Source organism: Tamandua tetradactyla, chromosome 1 (assembly GCF_023851605.1).
Source record: "Tamandua tetradactyla isolate mTamTet1 chromosome 1, mTamTet1.pri, whole genome shotgun sequence".
Lineage (NCBI taxonomy): Eukaryota > Metazoa > Chordata > Mammalia > Pilosa > Myrmecophagidae > Tamandua > Tamandua tetradactyla.
The window spans coordinates 143,381,468-143,400,999 of record NC_135327.1 but is presented as its reverse complement, the minus strand read 5'-3'; the positions used below and the strand labels follow the sequence as shown (position 1 = coordinate 143,400,999).

General features: G+C 32.4%; 1 protein-coding gene across 6 annotated transcripts in view; it reads right to left on the bottom strand.

Moving 5' to 3' along the window:
* KMT2E (lysine methyltransferase 2E (inactive)) overlaps positions 1-19,532 on the bottom strand; it is a 120,934-nt gene that overhangs the window by 29,753 nt on the left and 71,649 nt on the right. For all 6 annotated transcript variants that reach the window (XM_077159351.1, XM_077159294.1, XM_077159315.1 and 3 more), the window contains 8 exons: positions 16,859-16,973; positions 15,551-15,780; positions 12,264-12,344; positions 9,689-9,747; positions 8,573-8,745; positions 4,400-4,438; positions 804-1,034; positions 567-697 (listed from right to left, as the gene is read on the bottom strand). In XM_077159351.1, the coding sequence (XP_077015466.1) occupies positions 567-697; positions 804-1,034; positions 4,400-4,438; positions 8,573-8,745; positions 9,689-9,747; positions 12,264-12,344; positions 15,551-15,780; positions 16,859-16,973 (1,059 nt within the window). The remainder of the gene's footprint in view (positions 1-566; positions 698-803; positions 1,035-4,399; positions 4,439-8,572; positions 8,746-9,688; positions 9,748-12,263; positions 12,345-15,550; positions 15,781-16,858; positions 16,974-19,532) is intronic.

Below are 19,532 nucleotides of genomic sequence, written 5' to 3'. Positions count from 1 at the left end.
CTGCTAGATCTTAGGGAAACAATGGTTATCAAAAGATCTTATCAATCACCACAAAAATTCTAGACCATAGAAATGGCTTCCAATGCCATTTCAGTACCAAGAAAGTGAAAGTCAAAAATGGTGGCTGTAATATAGGACCAAATCTAAACACTGTGTTATAAAGGGGGCAGGGAGTTTGCCTGCAGTCACAGGTTCAAGCCAATTATGAAGAATTAGCATGAGACCTAGATGGACAGGGTTCTTTATAAATGTCGGATAATCAGAGTTCCTGATGAACACGCACAATACATTGATATCAGCGTATTTTTGAAGTAGATTGCTTTAGAATTTTCAGCAAGACAGATGTTAGCAAGAGAACGAGGAATCTAACACTTTGCTAAGTCATTTTTTATGTTATATATTTTATAGTTCAAATGTAATCATTAGTCATTGTTCAACCACATTATTAAATATAGAAATGAACACTGATGAAAACAAAATACATAGAATCACAGGATTCTAGAAGAATTACCAAAAATTCCATTCTTAACTATATAAAATTAACATGGAAAAATGAATGAATATACCTCTTAAAGAAATAGCCATTTGCTTCAAACTGTTCTCTTAGCATAAACTTCCCTCTGTATTCAATGATAAGTGCATCAGGAGGCAAATCTTTTGCAGACTTGAGAATTTTCTTATTCTTTTGTATATGGCTCTAAAATCAAAGCAAATTTTGGGATGAATTAAACCTGGTTGCCTGAACTACTTAAAATAAACAATACAAAAAATTTTAAAAATTTTTTGACAAACCATATATTTACCTCTATGGGAGGTTTGAAGAGCAAATTGTTGGTACTCAAATCTGATTTATTCATTTCTTTTTTGTCATTTCCACTGCCTAATCTCAGAGCTATTCTTTGGGCCTCCCTCTGAACACCCTCGCTATACTGGTTATTATTTGCCTCCTCATATCGGTCCATCCATGCTTTGATTTTTGTCTCCCATCCAAAATTTGAACCATCAGACGAAGGATCAATCTCCGGAGCTGAACCCTAAAGTCACAGCAAGCTCAGCATTAATATCTAAATATAAAGTATTTCTATGCATACATACAAAATAAATGACAATCTATATGAAAAGAAGACCAGAAATTAGCAGCTGACTACACATTTTTATGCCAGATTATCAAATATGAGTTGAAAAACAAAAGGAAGCTAAATTAGAATAGCAAAATTCAAGCTTCAGGATCACTACTGTAGACAAGTAGAGACCAAGAAAACTGTAAATACCCAAAATTTCAGTGTCTATGTCAGCTAATGGTTGAAATAAAGACAGCCACTTCTCATTTTACAGACTGCCAAAACACTATTCTGTAGCAATAAACCAAGAACTCTTATACACTCACAGTTCTATTTTTCCAAAGTAACCTTGCAATTATTATGTGAGCTACACATGCTGTATATTAAGGATACATTTATTTTCTGATTCAATACTATAATTTGAACATTTTGATAACCAAAAAAAATACTCTGAAATCCTAATTTAGTGTAATTTCAAGATCTACAATCCACTGTCCACAAGATAAATTTCAGATCAGATCAAAAGGACTCACGTAATGTAAAAAAAGACCTAAAATGGTCCCTGGGCTAAATTAATGGGCCATAATGAAGGGGAGCACCAATGTAAGTGCTTACTTCTCCTCTATACCCTCTGTTACAACTTGATTATTAGGATGCTAAACGACAGGTAATAAAACATTACAACTTTTCTTCTTAATGTTTCAAAACAAATGAGAATTCTTTTCTCAGTGGAATGCAATTTACTGAAAGGCACCAACCAAACATTTAAAAAGCGCTGAAACCTGAACTACCAAAATTATAATTACTGGCAAACTTATGAGGGAAACCAACTACTGCAGATAACAAAAAGATAGTTAGCATAAATTTATAATGGATATATGTAAAATTTCAAATTAGTTACATATGCTATTTTATCACTTTATTTCTACAATATTGAGTACCCTGATGACAAAACAAATTTCTCTAAAATGTGCATCCTAACTGAAATTTAAAAATCATATGTAGATTTCTTAGACACACACACATATATAGTAACACACATAACTAACATTTATCAAGTCCAGCCTCCATATGAGTGACCAATATTTATTACAAAGTCTCTCACTTTCTTTTCTACAAAGAAATATAAACTATAGCAAGTTGCTCAACTATTTAATGGGGGTGGCTTATTTTATCAATTGGTATTTGTGCTGGTTTGAAAGGATGTATGTCCCCTAGAAAAACCATGTTTTAGTCCCAATCCCATTTTGTAAAGGCAGCCATTTCTTCTAATCCCTATTCAGCATTGTATGTTTGAAACTGTAATTAGATCATCTCCCTGAAGATGTGATGTAATCGAGAGTGGTTGTTAAACTGGATTAGGTGACGACATGTCTCCACCCATTTGGGTGGTCTTGATAAGTTTTTGAAGTCCTACAAAAAAGGAAACATTTTGGAGAACGAAGGAGATGCAGAGAATGCTGCAGTACCACAAAGCAGAGTCCACGAGCCAGCGACCTTTTGAGATGAAGAAGGAAAATGCCTCCCGGGGAGCTTCATAAAACTGGAAGCCAGAAGAAGCTAGCAGATGATGCCGTGTCCGCCATGTGCCCTTCCAGAAGAGAGAGGAACCCTTACTGTGTTCACCGTGTGCCTTTCCACATGAGAGAGAAACTCTGACTGTGTTTGCCATGTGCCTTCTCACTTGAGAGAGACTCCCTGAACTTCATCGGCCTTCCTGAACCAAGGTATCGTTACCTGGATGCCTTTGATTGGATATTTCTATAGACTTGTAACTGGGACATTTTCTCGGCCTTAGAACTGTCAACTATCAACTTATTAAATTTCCCTTTTTAAAAGCCATTCTGTTTCTGGTATATTGCATTCTGGCAGCTAGCAAACTAGAACAGTATTCTATGTACATACACATTCTACAGTATAGTGACTAATTGATAAAGAACAGACTTTCAATCAAAATATGAAATGCTGCTTGTTTAGCCTTATTCCTACTTCGTTTTCCTCTGCCTTACTAAATAAATCTACTCAGTTTTAAACTTTGCTTTTCTTTTGACCACCCTTTCCCTCCCTCTACCCCCAAATAAAACCTCTACAGACCTGTTACATCTTTAATACTGTTATACCTTCTGTATATCCTGAATCTTAAAAAACTACTACAGAAGTATTTATTGGAATTGTAATGGTTTTAAAGAGATATATTCACATTAAGGAAAAGCTATTTTTTTTAAAGATGCACAGGCTTTTTAAAAACTTTTTCCTCATTCACTTCTTTATGTACTAAAGGAAAATATTTTGTTAAGCCTCTATTGAGGTGATTAGATAACTGGGAAGGAGGAACACTGATACAGGAGTGTCAATAGCTACAACAGTTTAATCCAAAAATTTTTATTCTATTTCAGATTCAATAAATCAAAATTTAACATAAGTATAAAATCTTTAACTTTCAAATGTAAAAAAAATTTTATGAAACTTTGGACTTGCAGTAAGCTGAGTGACACCATGTATTAACATTCTCGAGAAAGAATTACAAAGCTATACAAGAGTATTTAATGTACAGCTAATTAGTGATTTGTTTTCTAACAATGTGGAATAATTATATGCTTTATACGTCAGATATATTGTAACACACTGTCCAGATCCTATTTAATATATGGCAACTTAAGAAAGTTGTTACACTTTACTGCCTAACCCAGAAATCTATAGTTAACACCATATAGCTGACTTCCGTGACCCACCAAAAACCTATCATTTCTGGGAAAGTTGGGGAGCCTTGCTTTCTCTCAACAATTTTTAGCATCTACAAAACTGGACACTTATTCTAATTAATCTGTGCATCAAAAAACAAATGACTAACACATTATGCCCATCTGGTGGTTCTACAGTGATTTTACAGTGTATTTGGACAACTGATTTGACGTAATTACTAGAATTCCAACTATTTGAAAATAGACTTTAGAGTTCCAAATGTGTATCTGCATTTATATGTCTAGTAAATTAGTACCAAATGATTTTGGAGACATGGAACAGAATGATAACTGAAATTCAGGTGACCCAATATAATTAATACCAGGAATTGCTTATACACTTATCTTTTTGCTTTATGTCTGAACAGTGCTAAAAAACTGCAAGACTCCTTTAATAACCCAATTAGATTCTGTATAGTCCTACTTCAGGTTGAGATACTAATAAGCAATGAGTTGACACACATTGTCAACATGTTTGTCATGTGACATTTGCCACATGAAGAGGACAAAAAGCAAAGATTGTGGACAAGTAACCACTTAGTAAGCTCTTCAATTAATGACAGTTGATAATAATGATCTGAAATTTAATGTATTTACCTTAACTCTTGAGGATTTCCTAGATCCTTCACGAAAGGCCTAAAATAAACAATGGAATACAGGGTTAGTTTTTTTTTTTATGTGGACATAATTAATATTTAATAATCTGTTCACTGAAGCTGTTTAGTGAAGTCACATAATAACAAAAAATTTGGAAACAATCAATAAATCAAGAACGAAGGGAATGTTTAAGAAAATAAATCCATCTACTAGAATACTACCACTACCCTACTATTAAAAAGAAAGCAGTTCACAATGTGACAGTGTGATTATGAAAACCTTGTGTCTGATGCTCCTTTTATCTACCTTATCAACAGACAAGTAAAATATACGGAATAAAAATAAATAATAGGGGGAACAAATGTTAAAATAAGTTTAGTAGATTGAAATGCTAGTGATCAATGAAAGCGAGGGGTAAGGGGTATGGTATGTATGAATTTTTTTCTGTTGTCTTTTTATTTTCTTTTTCTGAATTGATGCAAATGTTCTAAGAAATGATCATGATGATGAACATGCAACTATGTGATGATATTGTGATTACTGACCATATAGGTAGAATGGAATGATCATACATTAAGAATGTTTGTGTTTGTTGTTATATTTTTAAAAAATAAAAAAATAGCAGACTAGATGAAAACATGAAATCATGTCTATGATATGATGTGAAGACAAGAAATTTCCAGATTTCTGTGTGCTCTAATATTACAACCATGGAAAATTTTTATCATAAAAATTGGAAAAATATTAAAAATATTATAGTAATTTTGTTGAGACAATGAAACAAGTCTGGAGGTATAAAATGATGTTACTATTAACTTAATTATCTAAGTCATTTAGCAAGTCATATTTGAGCACTTAATGGGGCAAGTAATAAGCACGGTGGTAAACAAAGCTGTATTTACCCAATAAATATTTACAGAGAGCTCACTCATCTGCCATTCCCTGACAGAAGTATTTAGGATTTAATTCCTATCCCCAGCACTCTCTCCCCTGACAAAGTGCAAACACTGTTTAAAGAAACTACCAAACATAAACTTAGAATAAGCAATACTGATTCAACTATACTTAGGTACCAAATAGGAAAGAGCAAGATTTTTTCTTTTTTAAAGGCAAGGACCCTCATGTAATAAAGTACAAATAAGAGCTATACAGACCATGGAAATGGATATATTTAGATAAATGGACAATATAAAAAGGAATATAATCCAGTAATAGATAGAACTATGAAGGTAGGCATGAAGTATGAAGAAATATGTCACATTCAAGAAAAAACTGATCTATCACACTTTTACCTACTGAAAAGTAGTAGTACATAAGATTGAGTAAAAACTGTAAAATTAGATCACAGTTAATTTAATTTATTTAATTAATTAAATTAAACCTTATTTAAAAAGTCGGATTTTATAATTCCACCTTGAACTCTACCTGTTCCCTGACTATGAAAGAGGAATCCATAAACCATCTGAGAAAAAAAAAGGGCATAGAAATACATTTACAGAAACTCTGAGGGAAAAGGATAAAATCAGAGAGATCAAAGTGGTCAGATACTACTACAGTACTACAAGGTATTAAAAGCTTAGGCTGGGATTGTAGCAGCAAAAAGAAAAAAAATTATTTAAAAGAAAGAAGGAAAACTCGGTAGCACTTTTCAGAATAAATCTGGATACGAAGACTAAAGATGACAAAAGATTTTTGAGCTCAGGTAATGTGTAACTGAAAAAAATAGAATTTAAAGGATGGCCAAGTAATAGACAAATTTGATTCAGACAGGAAACACTGAAAGAAAAATGGCAAAAAACAAGTAAATATTTGCTAAAAATGGTTTTATAAATGAAAATAACAAAATCAAGTTTAAAAAATTATTTTCATGTTAAAATTAGAAAATACACCTAAAAACCCTAATTAGTATATGAACCATACTACATAATTCATGTCTTTTAATCCTTTATTATAAATTAAGTGTTCATATCCAAGTCCTAACCTGCTGTAACACTTAAACCTAATAGTTTTATGAGTATTTTTAAACTGTCATCTGCCAAAAATATTTATTACCTACTAGCTCCATTCACATTTTCAATTATTAACCATAACAACAGGTTGAAAAGAGAAAACTACATCTTCTTGTTATATTTTTTATTATACACTGCCCCCCTAAAAAAATAATAAATTTAATCAAAGAATCAACTAAGTATCTTTCATGTCTAGTTCTTTGGTTCTTGCTTCTAAATCCCTATCACTGTTGCACGGGTGGTTCAGTAGTAGAATGCTCACCTTCCATGCAGGAGACCTGGGTTCGATTACTGTACTATGCACCAAAAAAAAACAAAACCAAATCCCAGTCACCTGTTACTGACTTAAAACCAGGGAAAATATTTTCCTTTTAAAAAACACATTAATAAAAACAAACAAAAAAAAAAACCACACTAATAATCCGAAATAAATGACATACTCTAAGACCCATATTTAAAAATCTGAAAGTCATTCCATCCAGAAAAAAGCAAATTTATGCATTATTGAAATAATAGATTTAAATTAAATCATATGACCAAGAAACAGAAACATACAATAAAATTATCAAGTAACTTTTATACAATAAAGAAGGAAGCATAATTTGAATGCAGTAGGCAAAAGGTGCATCAATACCTGTATGTGAGTTCCTAAACTGTAAAATGCACTTAATCTCTCTGTGTAAATGACAATGTATCAGAGATAAGGAAAGCAACGCAAATTATGATTAAGTAACAAAAGTTCAAGTACCATGATGGGATACTAAGAAAGCAAATTTCATAGAGGAAATCATACTGAGAAAGGCTTCAAAGTATTGATAGGAATTTAAAAGATAAAAGATGGAAAAGAAAACATTCCAAATGGTGAAGGGAATATATGTCCAGAAAGTATGGGTTGACTCTGGTAATAGTAAATTGACCAGACTGGATAAAATACAGGTAGAATGTCCATCAAAGAAGAAAGGGTGAAATAAACTAAGATTATACAAAACCAGCTGTGTTGGTATCAACAGGTTTTAAGCCAAATTGAAAAGTATGGTGAATGTTAAACTTCTAAATTCTGTTTCTAACAATGGAAGAAATGCTATTTTACATAATAAACTAATAGATCACCCACCACCTTTCTGAAGAACAGACATATGATCCTCTTCCTTTAAACCCATGGGTTACCTATGTGTAGGAATATTATGGATGATTTTTAAATTTTGTTTACATTTTCTCCTTTAGTTTCCATATTTCCTAAAATAAGTACCTACTAATTCTGTAATAAAAACATTTTAAGTTCTATATCCAAGATTGTAAGTTATATTACTACCAAGATTAATCAGTAAAGCTTTTACTGTAACTAGGAAATACAGGCTACTTATTCTCTCTGTATTTATTATAAAATACAGGTAGAAGAGTAAAAGAAAAAGAGGAATATCCACGAAGCCTGCTAGAAAGTCAAGGCTTATTTAAACCAAAGAGGTGAAATAAGAAAAATGAAAAATGTATTTAAAGTACATGCTGCCTATTAAATAAATATATAGCAAGGAATTTATTCCAAAAAAAATTTTTTTAAGCCTGGATTTTATATGTAGGTATGATTTCATTCTATAATAGCAATATAATCATTATGAGAGTATTTTTTACCTTACATGACAAAAATTTTTATTTGTCATTATAACAAACTTAAAGAAAAACTGGCTTGTAAATACTTTTCTGCATTTGATCCTACAGATAATTCAGCATATGAAATTTCAGTGAAAAAAACCTACATGGTAAGAAAGTCAAGATTAAAATTATAAATCATTAAATATGATTCAAATAGAGAAGAGCAGCTATAAGCAATCATCCACAATCATTAGATATTAATATGCTTCTTTACATGTTCCTAAGTTATTAAAAATTTAGAACTATTACTTTTGCTTTCTAAAAGAGAAGTCTTTTCCTATTTTATATTAGCTTTTGCATTTCTATGACTAGACTTGTTAGAACAATGATTTCAAGGCAGTCTGAAAAAGTTTCTTCTCTGTTCTAATTAAATGTTTAAAACATTAGAAAATTAATAAACTGTTTTTTAAAAAATGTTAAAGGCTTTTACTAGAACCTGCCACCTTTGCTAGCTAACATCCATTACGCTCCTGTTTTTTCTATAAAACAACTTTTTTAAAAAACAAAAACTTACTTTTTTACATTTTGTAATGTTTTGTTCTTTCTCCCCACTTTTTTTCCGTCTTTTATCATTAACCTTGGGAACTCTGGAAGCAGTTAAAGTAATTGATGTTGGAGTATGCTGAAATGCAGTATATAATTCCACAGGAACTTCGTCACCACTCTCAGTTGCACTGGTATCACCATCTTCAAAAGCAAAATAAAAATATTTGTACATGTAATACTCTATTTCAAACAACAGAATAAAAAAGCTTTCCACATGACAAACTATTGGGTCTCCAACTTCCTAAAGAATTAACAACACATTTTTTCACTTCTTCACTCTCCTCACTCATAATTAAATGATAAATTTCAATGCAAACTACAAATATTATTTCTCAGCCATTAAACTAGAAAGGATCCAGAATAAATACACTCTGGTGAGCTTGTGGGAAACAGGGACTCTCATATAATGTCAGCGGAAATTCAAAATTCCCTGCAAAGGGGAATTTAGCAATAACTATCAAAATTATAAGTGCACTTACACTTCGTAATCCCATTTTTAGAGATCTACCCAAAAATAAAATGGCAAAAGTACAAAAACTCTTCTTGCACTAAGGTTTCATTGACGATATCATTTGTAATAGGAACAACAATTACAAAAATACGGGAAAAAACCCAAATGCCCATCAAAGAAGAAAGGGTGAAATAAACTAAGATTATACAAAACCAGCTGTGTTGGTATCAACAGGTTTTAAGCCAAATTGAAAAGTATGGTGAATGTTAAACTTCTAAACTCTGTTTCTAACAATAGAAGAAATGCTATTTTACATAATAAACTAATAGATCACCCACCACCTTTCTGAAGAACAGACATATGATCCTCTTTCTTTAAACCCATGGGTTACCTATGTGTAGGAATATTATGGATGATTTTTAAATTTTGTTTACGTTTTCTCCTTTAGTTTCCGTATTTCCTAATATAAGTACCTACTAATTCTGTAATAAAAACATTTTAAGTTCTATATCCAAGATTGTAAGTTATATTACTACTAAGAATCAGTAAAGCTTTTACTCTAACTAGGAAATACAGGCTACTTATTCTCTCAATGATGCTAATCTTAATTTAGCATTGATCCTGTTTACCCACCTGACATATTTTCCCTTTTCCGGCGTTGTAGTAGCACTGCCCTCTCTTTATCCAAATTCCTACATTAAAATATTAATGTGATTATTTAGCTCATGAATTTAGATACAAAGCAGACCTGTTTTAAATGTGGTAAACTTGACAATATCTTTAAATTTCTTAATGAAAAACCAACAGCATAAAATATATACAGTTTCTTGCCTTATAGTATAAGATAGTTAGAAGTAGATGCCAGTAAAGTGACTCCTTTTCACTCTATTCAGACAATAATTTTTTACTTAGGTAACAGTTTTTTTTCCCAAATAAAGTATTTAAAGCAAAAAAGCCTGAAATAAAACCTATAATAATGTGAACAATGTAATTAAAATTGCAACTTAAATTTCCTGACACAAATGTATGATACTGAATTAGAAAACTAGGGCATTACTAACATCAGCCTAAAATTATTTCTACTTTTGAAATAAACGCTAAACGTTTAGCAATTAAATGAAATAGTTCATAAACCTCCTTCAATTCTTTCTATGAACTATACTATCCATAGGAATTTTTTACTTTTTTTTTGTATGCTGTATGGTGGGGTCACATTTCATTATTTTTCCATGTGAGTATCCCACTATTGCAGCACCATTTGTTGAATTTTTGTTTGTTTGTTTTGCTTGTTTGCTTTGGGAAGTGCATGGGCACAGAATCAAATCTGGGTCTCCCACATGGCAGGCAAGAATTCTACCACTGGACTACCCTTGCACCCCCTACTTTCTTTTTTGCAACATTTTCATCATATAAACTTAATAGTCTAGGGGCCAAACAATACTAGATATTATTCCTAGATGGGAGAATAAGACCTCTGCACTAAAATTTCCACTATAACTCAGTGACAGAGTTGCCTTAATATCTAGTAGGACAGGTAACCATTCTAGCATCACAGATAAAATATCCTAGTTTTTGGAGAATGATAAGCAGATATTTCTTGACTGACTTTCCTTCCCAATGCTTAGTTTTTAGCCATCTCTTATGAGATCATCAAAAGAAACCCCATAAAATAAAATGCTATCTGGTAAGAGGCTAATAATTATCATAAAGTAAAACAAAACCACTCATAATAGAAATCAAAGTATAACCTCCCTAAGATTCTAATTTCTCACATAATTAAAATGGCAAGACAAAGTCCAACAAACACTATTATGAGGCTTGGGAAAATAAGACAGATTCATCCCTTATTAGAGGAATCCAAAATTGTATAGCTCCTTCTGAAAAGGAATTTGTAAAATCTGGCAAAATTACAAATGCTTTACCATTTAACTGAACAATCCCACAACTATTTGCAATAACAAGAGATTAGAAACAACTCAGTTAAATAAACTACAGTTCATCAAAAAGATGGGAGTATCTTCAAGCTGTAGAAAGCAATGTGGCATATCTCTATTAACTACTAGGAAGAGATCATCAGCATCTTTTTTTTAACTTTAAATTGTAATAACATATATACAGCTCAAAATTTCTCATTTTAATCACTTTCAGATGTATAGCATAGTGCTATTAATTACATTCAAACTATTGTGCTACCATTATCAATATCCATTACCCAATTTTTTCATCAACTTAAACAGAAACTCTGTATCCATTAAGCAATAACTCCCCATTTCCCTATCCTCCCACATGTCCCTGGTAAGCTGTAATCTACTGTCTCTATAAAATTTGCTAATTCTAGGTATTTCATAAGTAAGATCATATAATAGTTGTCTTTTTGTGTCTGGCTAATTTCACTCAACATGATGTCATCAAGGTTCATTCACAGTGTTGTAGCATGTATCTGAGATTTCATTCCATTTTATGGCTGAGTAATATTCCACTGCAGTATATTACTACATTTTGTTTATCCATTCACCTGCTGATAGATACTTGGGTTTCTTCCACCCTTGGGCTACTGTGAATAATGCTGTTATAAACATTGGTGTAGAAATATCTGCTCAAGTCTCAGATTTCAGTTATTTTAAATATATACCTAGAAGTGGAATCCTGGATCATGTGATATAGTGGAAAGAGCCCAAAGGTCCCTTTAACAGGTGAATGGTTAATAAAACTATTGACTGCTGATAATGGTTGAAGCAGGATGGTGGAAATAAACAGGTTCATTATAATTTACTTTCATACAAATTTGAGATGTCCATCATATAAAGATAAAAAAAAAGGGGGTGGGGTTGGGACACATATAGTAAGATACTTATGAGGGATGATAGTATGGATCTAACAAATTCTGCAAGGGCATATTGTTCTGGTAATTCTTTAACATAGCGTATTCCAGTGAAAAGAGATGCCATCAGTTAGAAGATACACTATGTTTTATGCATCATTAATGAGATTAAAAACCCTACTAAGAAACTATGACACATTATTAATAGAAAGATTCCTCCTGATTTTAAAGATGTCAATATAAAAGTAGTAATAAACTTAAAATAAAAATGAAAAAATATACCTTAGAATCACTGAAATGGAGTAATTCATCAATTCCTTAATCCAGAATTTATAAATAAACTTCTGTTAATTAAAGATTACCTCGGTAAAATTACCAGCAACTTACCTAGGTTGACAACGTTCACATAGATATGTATCAGGAATATGCTGCCTGTCAATCCCCATGCAGTCAATATGCTGCCAAACACTTAAAAAAGAAAAAAAAGCAGAACATATAAAACATTACTGAAATCATCCTCAAACTAAGATGTGGTATTACATTTTAACTACAAGTGCTCATTTTGCGTTTACAACTCTAAAACTCTAAAAGGGTCTGTAAGGAATTCATAAATAGATGACCTCAGGTAGATAAAACTTAAAAAGATGCAAAAATAGAAGAAATACAGAATATTATATATAAATCAATTTTAAAATGTAACAGGTATAGGTTACAAATATTAGAAATCATAAAGTGGAAGAAATGTCCATACTGCTTGAAGTTACAGAAAAAACACCCTGGAAAATAATGGACTTTAACAGAATTTGTTTGGGAAATTAAGAATAAAAGACATCATTGTAACAATGTTTTCTCAATTAGACAGATAGGATAAACAAAAGTAAGCAGACAGTTAATATATATGAGGAGGAATGCTCATTTTGAGAAACAGAGAAGAGTTAGTTGGATAAATAAAGTACAGTCAATTTATACAGGACTTTTAATGCCAGGATGTGTGTAGATTTCCTCTAACCAGTAACAGGTAACAGCTGAGATGCTCTAGTGGTATATACTATTAATTCAAAGAAGTGAAGAAACTGGAGACAGACCAACTAAGAAGCTTTTGCAACATTCCAGACCTGAGTTAATGAAGGACAGAACTAGAACAAAGGCAGAAAAAATGAAATTAAAGAATCCAAGAGGCATTCCATGAGGACAGATATTAAATCTATTCTGTCTTCTAATATCCTTTTTAATGGAATACATGGACTAGCTTAACGCAAACTCAGTATTTTAATATTGTGTTATATTGCCAAGATTTTCACTTGTCTGAAGTCGATATGCAAGCCTGTTTCCAAGACAGTCTTGGCTTTTCTTCACATAATAATTAGCCATTTTTAATACGTAACAAAGCTTACTGAAGTTGTAGGGCTTTTCACTTCTTAACTAAAAACTTTGCAGTTAGGAATCTACTGAAGTAATCCAGAAATTTAACAATAAAGAACAAAATATTAATACTAAGATAGCTGAAAAAGTAGAAAGAGGTAAATCTTAGAAAGTTTGGGGCAAGAAATGGTAGATGTGGAGAGTAATGGAATAAATGTCAAAGTGTAAAAGAACAGCAATGCAACTGATAAGAAAGGTTAGAATAACAAATTAGTTAAATCTGTGGGGAAAGTAATAATATCACATAGACAACAGAAGAAACAGAGCTGGAAAATGAACAATCAGCTGTAAGTGTCACATTTGAAAGAGATAAATATGGACAGATGGAACTTGAAAACACAAAGATAATATAAACAAAAGAGTAGAGGAAAAAAAAATTAAGCCTTGAGACTACTACAGTTTAAGCACAGAAAACTAGAAGGATAACAGCATAACATAGAGGGCAGTCGCTAAGAAGCAAATACTGTGAATAATCCACAAATGGTGAAATGGTTCCTCAAAAATTTGTAGCTGGTTTTAAAATCCTAAAGACTGGGTGGTTCAGTGGTAGAATGCTCACCTTCCATGCAGGAGACCCGGGTTCAGTTCCCCACCCCATGCACCCTGTCCCCCCACCAAAAAAAATCCTAAAGACTATTTTATAATTCTCAAAAAGAGATAATTCTGTATTATATTTAGATCACTGTAATTAAAAAGAAAAGTATTATTTAGAATATGCATTACAATAAAATACTACCAAATGGCATATAATTTATGATTTATGGTATATAATTTAAGGTATATAATTTATTATCTTATATAAACTGATTTCCAATTACTCAATTAACAATGGAAATTTCTAGTAAGCTCTAAGGTAGTATTTATTCCCACAGGAGTCTTTTTCTAGAAGCAAAATAGACTGCATCAATAGTAATTAGAAGTCCCACTTAAAAATACATTTAAGTAATTTTAATGACCTTCCCAACATTAAAATAGCTCAAAGAAAGCTATTTTTAAAAAGACTGGTTACAGTATCAATTGACAATTTCTAATAAGTAGCTAATTGAGAAATGAAGCAAAGGTGTCACAAGTTATTTTTTTAGTTTTTAAGTTTACCTTCTGAGTAAATTTACTCATTACAATAACGAGATGTGTCATGGTAATGAGAACTTATTTTGCATTTGAACAGCTGTCACATTTTTATTAAAATAACCTCAAAGCATTAATATTATAACTATCTGTAAGAAGAACATCAAATTTCACATTTCATTCAACATTACTTGCCTCCCCCATTTTTTGGCAAAGCTAAATCTACTCTTTAAAATATAAACCTACCTCCATTTTTATATCGATAATATCCAACCCCTAATCTCCAATAAACAGGAATAATATTAGAAATAATGCAAAGTAATTTGGTTTTAGGACACACTTTAATACTCACATTTAGATATGGGTATATGCCATAAGCAATGCTGTAACGACCAAACCCAGGATTCTGTAAAACTTCCAAACTTTCTTGTACTCAATGTATGGCAGATACTCCCTGCTCCCCACTCCATGCAGGGAATGGACTCAGTAATTTTCAAGCTGAAATCCTACCGTTCCCTTTCCATCCTCCCCAATTTCCTCCCACATATACACACAAAAATAATAAAATACAAATAAAAAGAAAGATAGGAAAAAGAAAGCAAAACCCCACTTTCTGTCCCAACCACACCTTCTCTAGGGGAAGAGGCCTTTCTTGGTGGTTGAACCAGGGTTGGGGGAGGGGAGACTGTGGTTCTGGTACAAGGAGACTCCAGAGTGCTGCAAGGTTCAAGTCAAAAGGAGGTCAGAGAGTCAGATCAAACAAACATCAATCAAAACGTATAATACCCCCAAACTGGAAAATCACAGTTGATTCTCACAGCACAATTCGTCAAGTAAATACACAGGACTCAATTCCCCTCTCTTTTCCATCCTGTCTACTATTACATATACTTGTTTTACTACTGTACTAAGTGAAAAGAGAGGCTGATTTTGCAAAAATAAAGTCCAGAACTGATATCCTATAACTCAGTTAACAAAGGAGATTTGAGTAAACTGTAAGGTAGCTTTTATCCCCACAGGAGTTTTTTCTAGGAGTAAAATAGAATGCATCAATAATAACAAATATCTTACTTAAAAAAATGTATTCATTAATTTTTACATGATTTTACTGATCCTTTCCAACATTAACCATCAAAAGTTAGCACCATCCAAGAAAAATAAACTAACAGTGTGAAATATTTTACCTGCATTTGTCACAACAGATCATGTATCCATCATCATGTGTAAAACCACAAATGCACCTGGTTACATCAGTACCATAACTGCCATCCTCAGATGTGCTGATTGTAGTAGCACTGGAAGTTTCATCAAAATTAGGAGTGGTAAATATGCCTACTTCATTTTTGCTAATAAGAACTGATGGAGGAGGGGAAGCCGGAGGTGTTGGAGGAGGACGAGCACCATAATTATGGTCCTGGATAATTGAACATAAATACAACAAAATATTATTTAATTTAAGCAATATGAACTGAGCAACTTAAATTCAACTCTTAATCAGAATACTGAAATATGAAATTGGTCCATTTCTTCCTTAATACCTTTGAAGATGTGTGAAGCCAGATATAAAGCCTAGTAGTAAGTAAAGGTCTATCTACAACCTTGGTCATCTTTACATCACCAACTCCACCCCCCAAAAAAGAGAAGAAAACTTCAAACTCCTATAGCCACATATTTCCACCTTCAAGATGAGAGCTGATACAAAATGTGAGAATTGAGATTTAAAAACTTGAGGAATATAGAGGCTAAGGATAACCAAAAGAAAAAACAAACAAACAAAAAAAACAGTAACACCAAAGGGTATTATTGCTATAAAGTACCTTCTTACATATAATGTGGGATTTTTTTTTTAACTGGCAATTTTTATTCTGCTCCAAATGTGAAAAATCTCTCATTATAATCTGTCATAATTGTACCTCTATTATATCACAGATATATCTAGTTCTGTATTCAAAGATAACTATGTCTGAATCTAAGCTCTGTCTCTTACTACCTAACTATGCAAAGTGAAGCAAGTTTCATTTTCTAAGCTATGAAAAGGGGATAACTTTACCTATCTCATGAGGTTGCTTTGATAATTAAATGAGATAACATATGTACAAATGATCAGCATGGAGCCTAGAAAATAATAAGCACTCAATAAATGGCAACTATATAACTCAGAATTTATAGCACATAGGACAATACAAATCTACCTACAGTCTTCCTACAGAGTGAGAAGGTAAAGAACTCTAACACAAAGCATCAATAGCATAAACTGCAAAATAATAATAATTAAACTTCTAGGTAGTTTGGTTTATAGAATTTTAATCCCTTGAATAAGAAGGATATAGTTAGATTAATGAAAATTAAACTATAAAAGATTAAATTGTTTAAGTAGTATGAAACAATTGTGCTTTTTAAGTATGCAGTTTTAAGCAAAGTATCATACACACCTACTCTAAACTTCTAGATCTTAAAAATAAAACTCTTTCAGAGAAATGTTTGACACTTACCGCATAGGGCAAACCAATGTAACTGTGTGAATGATGCGAGCTGCTGGTATATAACTGGTGGGGATAACTGTTGGATTTCTCAACTACCACAGGGCTAGCTTCTACAGATTCTGGTCTGAGGGGGAAAAAGTTGCATCAAAGAGAATTTTATTCATTTGTTTCTTTTAATTAATTAAAAATTATAAGTACTTTAAATAAGTGGCTATATAAAATACAATGTCTTTTTATAGTACATGAAAACCCAATGGATGGGATTATATTTGATCTAGATTCTATGTCATAACAAAACTTATCTTTAAATAAGTAAAATAAATGTCCCAACTCAAGTTCAAATACAGTGTTTCCCTAGCATAAAAATATTATTACAGGTCAAACATTATTTAATATACCCAGTGGAAAAATAAAGACAGGGCGGGCCACAGTGGCTCAGCAGGCAGAGATCTCGCCTGCCATGCTGGAGACCAGGGTTTGATTCCCGGTGTCTGCCCATGCAAAAAAAGAAAAAAGAAAGAAAGAAAATATATACCCAGTGGAACTATGCAGCAGTGTGGAGAAAAGAGGCAGAAATAATTTAGACATAATCAAAGGCACACAGAATGTACATGGTCTCCAACCTGAATGTGACATATCATGCATTTCAATGATCAAAAGTTTATGTGTTGGGCGGGCCACGGTGGCTCAGCAAGCAAAAATGCTCGCCTGCCCCGGGTTCGATTCCCGGTGCCTGCCCACGTAACAACAACAAAAAAGTTTATGTGTTATTGTACCAAGTGGTAGACAATTATATATCACAAGGCCTTGGAAATGTTGGTAAAGTAAAAGCATAGGAAACCTCATAATGAACCAACGCTTATACCTGCAAAAACATAAGTAGCAACCTGTGGCAGAGTAAGATCAGCAGGTATTGCCTAGTAAGGGTTAAATGACAGTAACTTGACCAACTACCAATACAACTGGGAGTAACAACTCACCCACTGTGGCTGACTTGTAAGTGGCCTGGCCTAGCATTTTACATGCATCACTTTCCCACTTCTTTACTAATACAACCCTCCTGAGCCGTACTCTAGCTAATTCCAATTGATTAATGTAGTAGTGAGCCTACTTCTGAGACTAATTCACACTAAAATTAATCTCTCCCTTGCACAAATAAGATGATTTGTTCCTGTGCCTTTACTCTTAATATATCCACTACTTGAAATGATTTTGTTCATGATACCCCTCATCCTACCATTTATCCAAAATTGTCCCTTTGAACTTAGTACTATTTGCACTATTAAAGGTTTAAGATTTCTTAAAACACTATTCAAGATTTAAGATTTTTTAATATAGTCCACCATAAGACAAGTACCACAAAAAACAATTTCTAGTCAACCGCTTCTTGATTTATTTGCCTCCCGCACTTCACCTCCATCCACTCCCTGCACAAAGTCATTTTAATTCTAATGACTGCCGTGGGACCCAATGAGCCAGAATTAGCAGAGGGAGGAGGTGCAAACTAAAGTCCCAAATGGTTCAAAAGGAAAAATGTTTTGAATGTTGTGAAAACAAATTCTTTCCAAATGTCCATGTTGTTATATTAATAATTCACTTTTTCACTCCTTTAAAAGAAAAGTGCTTCTTAATTTCAAAATTAATACGTACTCTGTTTTAATACAACCCCCTGTAAGTTATGTCTCCCATGTGACAGAACTCCTGAAGTCAGCAAATGTCTTACTCATTTCTTCTTTTCCCATTTAAGAGTTACCTGTGTAAGGGTCAGTGAATGAATAAGTGAGATCTAGGGAAAATTTAGGTGTGAGAGCATGTGCTTATGTGCCAGCATGTTCACCCTTTTGAAGGATTTACTTAATTATCAGAGAACTGTCCCTCTGTTAAAATAGAAATGTTTTCTGATTGAAAACAGAAGCCACAAAAAACGTATCGAAAATGTGCTAGAAGTAGAACAAAATGTGTCTGGATCTAAAATGATTAAAGAAACAACTATGTACTCACACACAAAAAAGTAATACATGCTCACTGCATAAAATTCAAATACAGAAGTCTTTTACATAAGTAAAAGACCATGTCTCCATCCTACTTTCAGACATACTCAATGTCAAGACTGATGCATATCCCTTTCTAGATTTTCCTATGCACAAATATATAAAGATTTTTTTGAATGGGAATATACTATATTTATTTTTATAATTTGTTCATTCCATCTTTCAGTGTCCACACCTATCTACTTAATTCTTGGAAACAGTTGCTTATTATGTAAATGTATCATAACTTAATAATTTCCCTTCTGGTAGGTATGCAAATTGTTTCCATTTTCCAATATTAAAATATCACTGCAGTTGTACATTTTCGACATCTACATTCACAGTATTTCTATAACATCGATTCCTAGAAGCAGAAACTGAACAAAAGGATAAATGCACATAAAACTGATAAATAGCCAGACTGTCTGTGATCGTCAATTTACAAGAATGATTTCTTTAAAATTCTTTAAAACTGAACCAAAGTAGAAAGATTTACTTTAAGGATTTATATTAAACTCTTTATATTCAATAAAATGTCACTTTATTGAAAGTATGGCCAAATCTTTAGCTACTTCAGAGCAGCTGATGATTAATAAAGAAAAGATAAAAATTGCAGTGCAAATACAGATTAGTTCAAGCATGTTAAACAAATC